The sequence below is a fragment of the Podarcis erhardii genome, assembly GCF_964252035.2.
Source record: "Podarcis erhardii genome assembly, chromosome: 10".
Classification (NCBI taxonomy): Eukaryota; Metazoa; Chordata; class Lepidosauria; order Squamata; family Lacertidae; genus Podarcis; species Podarcis erhardii.
In genome coordinates this window covers 16,351,822-16,363,965 of record NC_138500.1, presented here as the reverse complement: position 1 = coordinate 16,363,965, position 12,144 = coordinate 16,351,822, and the positions used below count along the sequence as shown (strand labels likewise).

Below are 12,144 nucleotides of genomic sequence, written 5' to 3'. Positions count from 1 at the left end.
TATCAATATTAAAAAGTTCAGTTACAGATAGGTAGCCGTGTTGGTCTGCCATGGTCAAAACAAAATAAAAAAATTCCTTCCAGTAGCACCTTAAAGACCAACTGAGTTAGTTCTAGGTATGAGCTTTCGTGTGCATGCACACTTCTTCAGATACACTGAAACAGAAGTCACCGGACCTTTCTATATAGTGAGAAGGTGGGAAGGGGTATTACTCAGAAGGGTGGTGGGAATGGGTGATTGGCAGATAGCTGCGATGAGCCTGTTGACGACTCTTAACGACTGACCTGGTTTGAACAAAGACATTGGATTCTTATCTCATTATACATGACAAAGCCATTTTTCACCTTCTCACCCCTTGCTTTTTCCTGTTAGACCTATTGCAGTCGTTAAGAGTCGTCAACAGGCTCATCGCAGCTATCTGCCAATCACCCATTCCCACCACCCTTCTGAGTAATACCCCTCCCCACCTTCTCACTATATAGAAAGGTCCGGTGACTTCTGTTTCAGTGTATCTGAAGAAGTGTGCATGCACACGAAAGCTCATACCTAGAACTAACTCAGTTGGTCTTTAAGGTGCTACTGGAAGGAATTTTTTTAAAAAGTTCAGTGCTATTAGTGAACAGAGATAAGCAATTTTAATTACACTATAGATATCAATTGACTTGCCAATGCCAGGACACCTGTGTGGCCAACAACTGTTTTGTGAATGGCCATAGTTCAATCATGCAATTATCAGTATATGTACTTTTCTGAAATTTTTTTTTTGCTCTGACTCCACTGCTTACAATTCCCTCCTCCCAGCCGTGTGCGTATGCGTTGATGAACTCAGCTGTGAAACTGCTGTGAAACTTATGTCATGATAAATTTGTTACAAGAAAACAGAAGAAGGGGTCCCCAAATGAAAATAACAGAAAGCCCAAGTCTCGGGGACCCAGTTACAAAAATAATATGCTTTGTAATTGGGTTCCTGTGACTTGGTCTCTTTGTTATAATAAATTTGTGAGCCTTCGTGGTGCCACAAGGCTCTCTGCTGTTGTTTTTAAAAAATGGTATGCAGACGGTAACGCCTTTGGGAAAGGATTTTAATCAGAGGTAACTAAAATGTATGTGTTTCATATCAATGCAGATGAGAGCCATGCAGAGGAACAGGCATTTATTATGACCTCTGCAGGAAATCTATATGGAGCTATTCAAAGTTTGTAAGTCATTGCAGCTAGGCTCCCTGTACTATTTATTAACCCAGAAAGAGGTTGGCTAGTGTTCGACAATGCGATCATTCATATCTATGAAATTATTTCTTACATTTATGTCCCAGCTTTTCTCTAAGGAGTTGAAGATGATGTATGTGGTTTTCCAACTCCCATCTCACTTTACCCTCACAACAGCCCTGTGAGGTAGGTTAGATGGGAAGCTATGACCGAGCTTAATGGATGAGAGGAAGATTTGAAACTACTCTTAGTCCAGCTCTTAGTAAAAAGAAAGGTGAAGGTAAAGGACTCCCAGACGGTTAAGTCCAGTCAAAGGCGACTATGGGGTTGCAGCGCTCATCTCGCTTTCAGGCTGAAAGAGCCAGCATTTGTCCACAGACAGCTTTCTGGGTCATGTGGCCAGCATGACTAAACCGCTACTGGTGCAACAGGACACTGTGACGGAAACCAGAGCGCACGGAAACGCCGTTTACCTTCCCGCCAGAGCAGTACCTATTTATCTACTTGCACTGGCGTGCTTTCGAACTGCTTGGTTGGCAGGAGCTGGGACAGAGCAACAGGAGCTCACCCTATTGTGGGGATTCGAACCGCCAACCTTCTGATTGGCAAGCCCAAGAGGCTCAGTGGTTTAGACCACAGTGCCACCCGCATCGCTATCCTTGCTTAACACAACAATGGTAGCCTTGCCTCATGCACGCCTTCCCAGAGCTGCACCAGAACAAAGGTGGTTCTTCCTTCCCTTGGGGAAGGTCTATAGCTCAGTGGAAGAGCATCTGCCTTGGAAGCAGAAGGTCCCAAGTTCAATCCCTGGCATCTCCAGGTAGGGTTAGGAGACCACAGCGCCACCCCTGTCCTCACTCTAACTACTACAAACATGCCAGCTCTTCCACATCTTTCTATGCCAACACATCTCTGTTATGATCCCTTTTCAGTAACATCTGCTTGTTTAAATGATAATTAATTTGGCCTGCAAGAACTGTGGAATTATTAGCTGTTATGTTGCCATGTTCTCTGATGTTGCTCTGGTAGAAGGCAGCTCTGAGAAAGCAGAGCGAGTTGCTTGTGGGGAAACTGTCCTCAATAAACACACAAGATGTAACCGGCTGTGTTCTTAGATAAATAAGGTATACTATTCATTGTATCAAATTGTAAATTTCAACAGAAGAAACTCATAAAGTTCAACAAACAAACAAAGCAGAAGACCCAGTGGATCAGATCATTCTTTAGTCAATTCATGCATAAGGTCCATCCATGTAATGGTGTCTATTCCACCAGTCTGTTCATAAAGTCCAAACAATTCACATGAGAGGTTGTTACAGTTCCAGAAAATCCTTTCACAGAGTCTAGACAAGGATTTCTGGAATATTGGCCTTGTTTCACCATCCTGGGCTTCTTCAGTAGTTAAAGCACATATGTGAAATTGCAAGACAGTGGAACTTATGGCATAGCAGTAGCTGTGGTAATTGCTTTACGTGACCATAGGTTTGTTTGTTGTTGTTTTGTGGGGAAACTGTGGCATTTCAGATGTTTCTGGATTCCTCGCACTACCCTGGGATCAAGATGAGACCTAGGAGAAGCTAGTAAGCCACTACGTATTCCCTGGATTTTCCAGAATGTTTGCTGAAGGGAATATACAGTAGTACCTCGGTTTAAGAACAGTCCTGTTTAAGAACGATTCGGTTTACAAACTCTGGAAAAGCGGAAATAGTGTCCCAGTTTGAGAACTTTACCTCAGTCTAAAAACAGAATCCGAATGGTGTAAGCGCACCAGCAGCAGGAGGCCTCATTAGGGAAAGCGCGCCTCAGTTTAAGAACAGTTTTGGTTTAAGAACGGACCTCCGGGATGGATTAAGTTCGTAAACCAAGGTACCACTGTACTAGGAATGCAAGAATGCATCTGGTGCATGCTGGGTACTCAGTGGAGCCAAGATGGCCATGTGCCTCTGGGAACTTACAAGAAGGATATGAAAAGGATGGTCATCCCCAGTCATTTGCCATTAGCATCTGGCAACTGAGAAGTATGGACCCTCCGAGCAGGGATGTTGCATTTAAGGGCCAACCTTGATGCAAAGCTAAACACACTAAAAACCCCCAGTGCTCAACAGCCAATCCAATATCCCTGTCAACAATTGTTCGGTGGAGATTTTACTACACTTGATCTTAGCCAAAAGGCCGAGAAGTGGAGATTTTAAAACTGGCGGCCTTCCAGTGGGGCAGTCTCACACAGGAGCACCTCAAGCACAATGGAAGGAATAAGGGTTTAAAACACATGGGCTGTGTCCCTGCAGAAGTGGTTGGACTCCAACTCCCATCATCCCTGGTCCCTGATCATGCTGACTGAGGCTGATGGGAGTTGGAGTCCAACAACATTGGAGTCAGGATATTTCATCAGCTACCGAGATCTTTCAAAGCAACACCCCTTCTCCACCACTCTTCTCCCAATTGCAACAGCAGCAAGCACTGACCAGTTGAAGAACGACAGAAGCTCCTTTTCTCTGTAAGCATCAAGGTCGTAAACGCTCAAGGGGCACACGATGGCTCTTATTCCTCCTGAGCCAAGGCAGGTGGCCGACAGCCCCACGTAAAAGAGGACCTGCTGCTCCAAGGTGTGGAGGACGTAGTGCTTATCTATGAAAAAATCTTCAAAGGGGAAGGCGACGACAGGTAGCAGGGCTGTACCTGCAACATGAAAGGCAGTGTGTGAGAGAAGGGCAGGATGAAAGTGTAACTAAGAAATGAAAGTATTCCTTATGACTTTTTTTAAAAAAAATATATATTGGGACAGTTGTGTAACCAGACCGTGTTAAACACCCAAAAGGAGTTGCCAATTCTCTGTCTGCCCCCACCAGCATCATCGAAAGGACTACCAGGCTGTGCGCACACTATTATACCTTTAAAGCATATGTGTTCTTCCAAGCCCACATTTCCATAAAGTTCTCACTCCCGTTTCAGCGACAGCTACACTGGCACGGTCTTGTTCACAGAATGGAAGATGGAGTGATCCGCAATGATGTGCTCTACAAGGAGCTGGCTTCAGTCACCAGCCCTATTAGCACATCAACTCTACGTTAAAAGGTAAAGGGACCCCTGACCATTAGGTCCAGTTGTGACCGACTGTGGGGTTGCGGCGCTCATCTCGTTTTATTGGCCGAGGGAGCTTCCGGGTCATGTGGCCAGCATGACTTAAGCCGCTTCTGGCAAACCAGAGCAGTGCACGGAAACACCGTTTACCTTCCCGCTGGAGCGGTACCTATTTATCTACTTGCACTTTGACGTGCTTTCGAACTGCTAGGTTGGCAGGAGCAGGGACAGAGCAACGGGAGCTCACCCCATCGCAGGGATTCGAACCGCCGACCTTCTGATCAGCAAGTCCTAGGCTCTGTGGTTTAACCCACAGCACCACCCACGTCTAACTCTACGTTACAAAGGTAATAATAATAATAATAATAATAATAATAATAATAATAATATAAAAATAAATTTTTATTTATTCCCCGCACTTCCCGGTTCAGGTATCTACAAACGCGACATCAACCCTGCCGTGGGGGAATCCCTTGTAGATGATCACAGTGCCTGGAGACAGACGGTCAAGGTTGTGTATCCACAGCAGTGACCAGAGGAGGAATGACCACTGGACGCAGTGCAGAGAGAAGAAATGCCCGCGGTGCATCTGCAGTAGCAGAACCAGATGCCTTCATCTGCCTCTGCTGCAACAAAACATGTCTCTCCCGTATCTACAGCCAAAGGCACACTCCTCCATTGCCTCCCAAGAGAGAAGGATGCCAGCAATAAGATGTACATTCTTTCCCTCAAAGGATTCTGGGCACTGTAGTTCACACACGTTCACACCCACCCACCCACCACAGAGTTACAATTCCCAGAATTCTTTGAGGAAGAAAATGTGCTTCAGAGGTGCTTTAAATGTATACTATGCACACAGCCACAGTTGCAGCGCATGCTACTTCCATGGCAGAAGGTGCTCTATTGCTGCACCGCTGTTTTTGTCCAGAACCACCAAAAATAGTTTGGGAATCCATCATCTACATAAATGACAATCAAAGAAAACAGATAAAGTACTTCAATCAAGTTGCAGGGATTGGAAAATATTTTCCATTCTTAAGTTCCCATTTCTACAATAGTGGAAATCACAATAGTGATTTTCTTTTTTTTAAAAAAAAGTCCTCGTGAAAATTCATCAGCATTTCAGTTTAAGTCTTCTAATACACAGGACTGTATGCAATTTCCCCATATATATATACCTTTGCAAAGCAAGGTATATGCTCCCTATACAATGCATTGTTGCATGTTATTTCCACTTACATCTTTTAAACACAATATACTCAAGTGCATGCATTTAGTAGACATTAGCTGCAGAACTGCCTTGTGAAATTGCAAAATTCGGAGATGTGCAAATTTAGAGAAATGGCTTTGTTTCGGTTTGCGTATTGTTTGCAGAAAGCCCAAATTGGGTAGGTTCGCCTTGGGATGCTAACTGTGTCTGATTTCATCCCCACCCCTGGGAGGTGGCGCTACCAGATACCTACCTACGAAATGCAGAAACGCACAGATATACGCCAGTTTGCTCCGTCCCACCAGGCACTGGGCAAGCCAGCCCATCAGAAGCGGAGCCACCATGCAGGCACCTACAAAGCAGAGATTGATCGTGGCTGCCTGGTGGTTGGGATAGCCAAGCTTGATAGTGCAGAAAAGGATCATGTTGCAGACGATGCCAAAGAAAGTGAACTTTTCGCACAGCTCCACGAGCAAGAGCCAGATTGTTCCTTGGATTTCCTTCCGAGGCGTAGAGCTGGAGACGCCATCGCTGTCTTGCCTGGCTGTGGGTTTTCTGCCCTCCTTCGTGGCTACAGCGCTTAGCGGTTGCCCATCTGGCATGAGTTTCATATCTACAAGAGGCATCACTTGCTGATGCTGGAGGATAGTAGTTCGGGGCAAGGCAATCTTTTTTGTGTGCGCGCACTTCAGTCACCCGCTTCTGTAACCGGCACACAAGTGAGACCGTTGCGTTAAATTCCACATCTCGCCACAACAATTCTCAGATCCTCATCTTTTACAGATCCAGGCCGTCTACACTAACTTATTTGAGCATGCAGGTTTTTCAGAAACCAATCGGTTTAATTAGCTCGTTATGTGGCAAACACGACCTCCTCCCCCCACTCCGACCGCAAAGCAACAATTGCCTATTAAAATTATGTGAATCCAATAGAAAGTGCAGCAAACTTTATCTGCCCGCTACAGATAAAGGTTTAAATACCGAGGACGGCTAAAGCACCTCAGCAAAATTCAAGTATTGGGATCAAGGAAAAAAATAATGCAGGGCTAATATTCCAACGCTTTTAATTAAGCAACCGCGGATGAAACTGGGAGCAAAGCGATAAAGACAGGAAGGATGCACATAAGCAAATGAACAATAGCTTATCGTTATAACATTTCTTGTTATTATTCGAGTTAAATTGAGATAAGAAAGTTAATTAGGAGGGGGGAAAGTATATGCCACTACATTTAAGTGCAGTAAGTCGTATCTCCGTCAGCATCCCTCCTGCCAAATAATTGCAATGGGCTAATGAAAACAGGGTAGGGGTGGGTATCGTAAGGGAAATCTCCGTGCAAAATTTATCTGTTTTGACTGTGTTCTGGTCGCAACTGTTTGCTGCGATTCAGAAGAGAGAAAGTGCCTTTTTTTGGGGAGGCAAGCAATGGTCAGTGGCAAGCAGACAAAAATTAAAACTAAAATTAAGAAGTGAATTCCATGCAGAAGGGCAGCAGCCATCGTGGACTGACTCGGGGAGGCTGTTACATAGAGGCTCTGAACCAAACTGACTGATGTTCCGAATCCGAGGTTCGGGGCAATGCTGCCTGAATCCCATGTTGAGATAGGCTGCTGCTGCACTTGTTGCAAAAGCTAGCTGCTCCTGGACTGTGAATGCTGTCCACCCATCCATCCTACACTCAGAGTTGTGCAGATATGCAAATAAATGTATATATCATAGGGCTGACATATGTGTGGGATTTCAAAGGTGGAAGTGATGTCTGGGGGGAATTTCTGGAAGACAGCAGTTTGTCCTGGAGCTTTGGCAAGTACAGTGGTACCTCGGGTTACAGATGCTTCAGGTTACAGACTCCGCTAACCCAGAAATAGTACCTCGGGTTAAGAACTTTGCTTCAGGATGAGAACAGAAATTGTGCAGTGTTGGCGCTGCATCAGGAGGCCCCATTAACTAAAGTGGTACCTCAGGTTAAGAACAGTTTCAGGTTAAGAATGGACCTCCAGAACGAATTAAGTTCTTAACCCGAGGTACCACTGTAAATTGAAAAAAAAAAATCACAGGTTTTTTTGGGCTCAACAACTTTCGTGGTATCTAGGCTTTTCCTTTTTGTAATATGGCAGCCCTAATATATCATAAAGATACCATAGTCACATACACAGCACACATATGAAGCACTACAATACCAGTTTAATAGCCATGGAGAATCCTACAAACTGTAGTTTGTTACGAGTGCTATAATAATAATAATAGTAATAATAATTTATTACTTATACCCTGCCCATCTGGCCAGGCCTCCCCAGCCACTCTGGGTGGCTCCCAACAGAATATTAAAAACATGATAAAACATCAAACATTAAAAACTTCCCTAAACAGGGCTGCCTTCAGATGTCTTCTAAAAGTCAGATAGTTGTTTATTTCCTTGACATCTGATGGGAGGGCGTTCCACAGGGCAGGCACCACTACCGAGAAGGCCCTCTGCCTGGTTCCCTGTAGCTTCACGTCTCGCAGGGAGGGAACTGCCAGAAGGTCCTCAGAGCTGGACCTCAGTGTCCGGGTTGAATGATGTGGGTGGAGATGCTCCTTCAGGTGTAAGGAGTGTTGATCTTATATAGCTACAATTCCCAGCATCTCTAACAATCTACAGTTCCATGGTTCTCCATGGCTATTAAAGTGGCATAAGAGTGCTCTAAATGTATGGTGTGAATGTGATGTTAGGCTCCTTGGTCTCCAAGAGTCAGCGAACTGCTGGGAAGGTACAAGGAGAGCAACATGGGAGGCAAGGGCTTTGCGGAGCCAAGAAATGAATGTGCAACATCCTTGCAGAGTGAAAAAACCATGCAAAGACATTCAAGACACAGCCCCATCACTCATCACTGGGCAAGCATGTAATTTTTTAAAACATGTGTTTCAGACATGCAATTTTATTGCACATACTTGTTTTAAAACCACTGCTTTTGTTTATATTTTCGATACGTTTTGTGTCAATTTGTCTTCAATGTTTGATTTACATGCGTTTTAAATAAATACTGCCTATTGGTGGTTTGTTTTTGTTTGTTTTGCAAACTGCTTAGAGGCTTTTGCTGAGGAAGCGGTCTAAAAACCTTGACAACCATATAACAAAATTAAATTGCCTTTTTGCAGGGGTGGGGAAGTTGGAGGCTGACAAGGAAATCTAAAAGGCCCACTTTCAGTTCCCTTCCATTTTAGTCAAATCATAAAGTCCCCAATATATATATATATATGTAAGGAGCTAAAGGGACTTGTCACAAAATCTAAGGGGGTCCCCTGCTGCCCCCACAATTTAGGCACCTTTAATCAACTCTTAATTTCAGACATATACTTCTACACATTTAAAAAGAGATACAATTCTCCCTGAAGAACCACCAGTCCTAACAACCAACAATGTCAGGCCAGGACTAATAAAAGAAAGAAAGAAGACAATAAGAATCCCTGAGTGGTTTTTTTGGAAAACTGGGTCAGGGAGAGATCTTTGGTGAAACAAACAGGGGGTCTAATCCTGGCTCTAGAAGTTTTCCAGTACCTGATACAAGCAGCAGTTGTGGTCTGGCCTCCCTTCTTGCTGCCAGTTTCAGCTTCTGACAGTCGGAGCCTTCAGTTCCAATATAATTTCTCCCAAAAGGCCTAATCCTGCACTGATTTAAGCCTCACTAGGGGAAGATTTAAGATTGACTTGAGAGTGAACCCCAGTGGGACTTCCTTCCAGTAAACATGCAAAGGTCAGAGCACTCTTACCAAACCTGCAGCATGAGACCCGAGAGAGTCAGCAAGCCGGGTCAAACCACCCTCAGGATTTACATTCCACATTTATAGCCCCTGATACACATAGCAGGCTTACTCCAAAGCAAATCTCATGGAACTGAATGAGACTTGCTCCCAAGTAGGGAAGGTGCACTGAATATGTCCATTTTGGTTTATCTCAGTTTCTCTCTTTTCCATTCTCACATTCCCACATTAGTTTGCAAATTAATTCATTAGCATCTGACTGCAGATTTCATGTAATATACTCATTTTTGTATGCCGCTTTGTCCAACATATGCATTTCCCCTAATATATGTCTGCTATTTTTTTAGTAATACAGTGGTACCTCAGGTTAAGAACTTAATTTGTTCTGGAGGTCTGTTCTTAACCTGAAACTGTTCTTAACCTGAAGCACCACTTTAGCTAATGGGGCCTCCCGCCGCTGCCGCACGATTTCTGTTCTCTTCCTGAAGCAAAGTTATTAACCTGAGGTAATATTTCTGGGTTAGCGGAGTCTGTAAACTGAAGCATATGTAACCTGAAGCATATGTAACCCAAGGTGCCACTGTATATTCATTTCTATATGACATTTACTCGAGTATATGCAGATTTATATGTACATGGTACTCGACTGCAAAATTTGACAACGTACGAATTTTGAGAGGCAGCTTTGTTTGTGTTCACATATTGTTTCAGAAAGTGTGAATTAGGTGGGTTTGACTTTAAATTCAAATAGAAACAAAATTCTCCTCCATCCAAACTTGCAACTAGTGTGCATGGGATTGCAGCCAAGGGCTATAATACATCCACATTTGCTCGGAAGCAGCCTATCAAATTTAAACATTTTAAATAATCGATTTTAACTTTTCTGTTAATAATTTCGTTGTTGCGTCCTCTTTGTAAACTGCTTTGAGGTTCCCCTCCCCTACAATTTAGTGGTGCAGCATAGTTCCAAATCTGAAAAGAAAACATCGGTGGGCAACTCTGTGTATATTTGCAAGAAGACAGATTTAAGCTATTTCGCAATATTCTTGGAAGTCTGTTTGAATCAAACAGGGAGGGGGGAAATTAGGTACAGAGGGATGGGCGATAATTGCCATAGACAAGAGATATGTGCTAAATCCTTCCTCTTTGATTTCTAGGAGCCCTGTTCTCTTTGGTTACTGAAATTTCATTTAGAGGACAGCCTGTGTGTGTCTTGAGTTATTATTTGGAGCCACAAGGTCTAGAAACTCTTAAGAGAAAAAGACTGGATCTAATGATTCCCGATTAACACCAGACACATACCCCCCAACATTTCTCCGATTAAAATAGGGACATCCTATTCCAATAATAATAATAATAACAACAACAACAACAACAACAACAACAACGCATAATAATGATAATAAACCCCGCCCATCTGACTGGGTTGTCCCAGCCATTCTGGGCTGCTACCAACATATATAAAAACATAATACAACATTAAACAACTTTCCTAGACAGGGCTGCCTTCAGATGTCTTCTAAAAGTTGTATAGTTTCTTGGCTCAGGGATTGCATAAGTCCATACCCTCTAATATTTCTCCAGTGAAAATAGGGATGTCTCAAGGAAAAGTGGGACATTCCAGGATCAAATCAGAAATCAGGATGGCTTCTGTAAATCCAGGACTGTCCATGGAAAATAGGGACACTTGGGAGGGTCTGTAGATGTGGTAATGGGCAAACTCCCATTGGCTTCCACTGATTTTTTGTGGTCCTCTAGTCTAAACCACAGAGCCTAGGGTTTGCAGATCAGAAGATCGGTGGTTTGAATCCCTGTGATGGGGTGAGCTTCCATTGCTCGGTCCCTGCTCCTGCAAACCTAGCAGTTCAAAAGCATACCAGTGCAAGTAGATAAATAGGTACCACTCCGGCGGGAAGGTAAACGGCATTTCTGTGCACTGCTCTGGTTCGCCAGAAGTGGTTTAGTCATGCTGGCCACATGACCCGGAAGCTGTCTGCCGACAAACGCCGGTTCTCTTGGCCAATAAAGCGAGATGAGCACCGTAACCCCAGAGTCGTTCGTGGCTGGACTTAACTGTCAGGGGTCCCTTTATCTTTACTTTTACCTTTAGCCTTTCCTGAGCCTTCTCAAGTGGGAGAATCACCAAAAACAAGAGGGTTAGGAGGAGCCCTTGCTGTCTGATGAAGTTGGGAGAAGGAGATTGGAAGAATGGCTAGCAGAAGTGATGGTGGTCAAATCCACATAGGAGCCCAGGCTCTTCTTTGGAACTGTCTGGGTTTGCCTCACACCAGGCATGAGGCACCAGGGATTTTCCCAGTCCAGACTTTGCCCCCATTGCTAACAGGGAACAAACCCCCCTTCCAACACACACACACAATCATAGCGGTCAACTATTCCCCTTTTTAAGGGAAATTCCCTTATTCTGAATAGGATTCCTTGCAAGAAAAGGGAAAAGCTGACAGCTATGCTCGCAATGCTTGTAGGCAGATCTTTGCTCACAGTTACTGAGGAACAAATGCTACTAAGTTTGAAGAGACTTACTTCCTAGTCAGTGGGCTGCGTTGCCTCAGAGACTAATTTGCCCTGCTTATCTTCACACAATGCAGCTCTGGAGGCAGAAAACTCAGGCTCCAGACTCTGGTCTTTGCACAAGCTGTTGTGGCAGAAAGAGCAGGCAGACAGAAGCAGGAGAAATACTTTTTTTCAGATTGGCTCGAAACATGTTTACAAACTGAGTCCGGTGGGGCTTACTCTCAAGTAAGTGTCTGTAGTATACCACTATGCAAGCAACTTGTGTTTCCCATCTGCAGACTTTCTGCAGCAAAGCTTGTCTAGCGACCAAAATCATAGAGGTAGGTCTGTCAATCAGTTGCAGACACAGAGATGCCAAGTATTTTGTTCTGATA

At 44.1% G+C, this 12,144-nt stretch overlaps 1 protein-coding gene across 1 annotated transcript in view; it reads right to left on the bottom strand.

The window, feature by feature from the left end:
- The window catches only part of SLC15A5 (solute carrier family 15 member 5), a 48,903-nt gene extending 39,841 nt beyond the window's left edge, over window positions 1-9,062 (bottom strand). Inside the window, exons 1-3 of the mRNA XM_081879966.1 lie at window positions 9,036-9,062; window positions 5,753-6,201; window positions 3,674-3,887 (exon numbers count right to left, since the gene is read on the bottom strand). Coding sequence (XP_081736092.1) covers window positions 3,674-3,887; window positions 5,753-6,125 — 587 coding nt within the window. The 5' untranslated portion in view covers window positions 6,126-6,201; window positions 9,036-9,062. The remainder of the gene's footprint in view (window positions 1-3,673; window positions 3,888-5,752; window positions 6,202-9,035) is intronic.
- Between the last annotated feature and the right edge of the window lie 3,082 nt (window positions 9,063-12,144).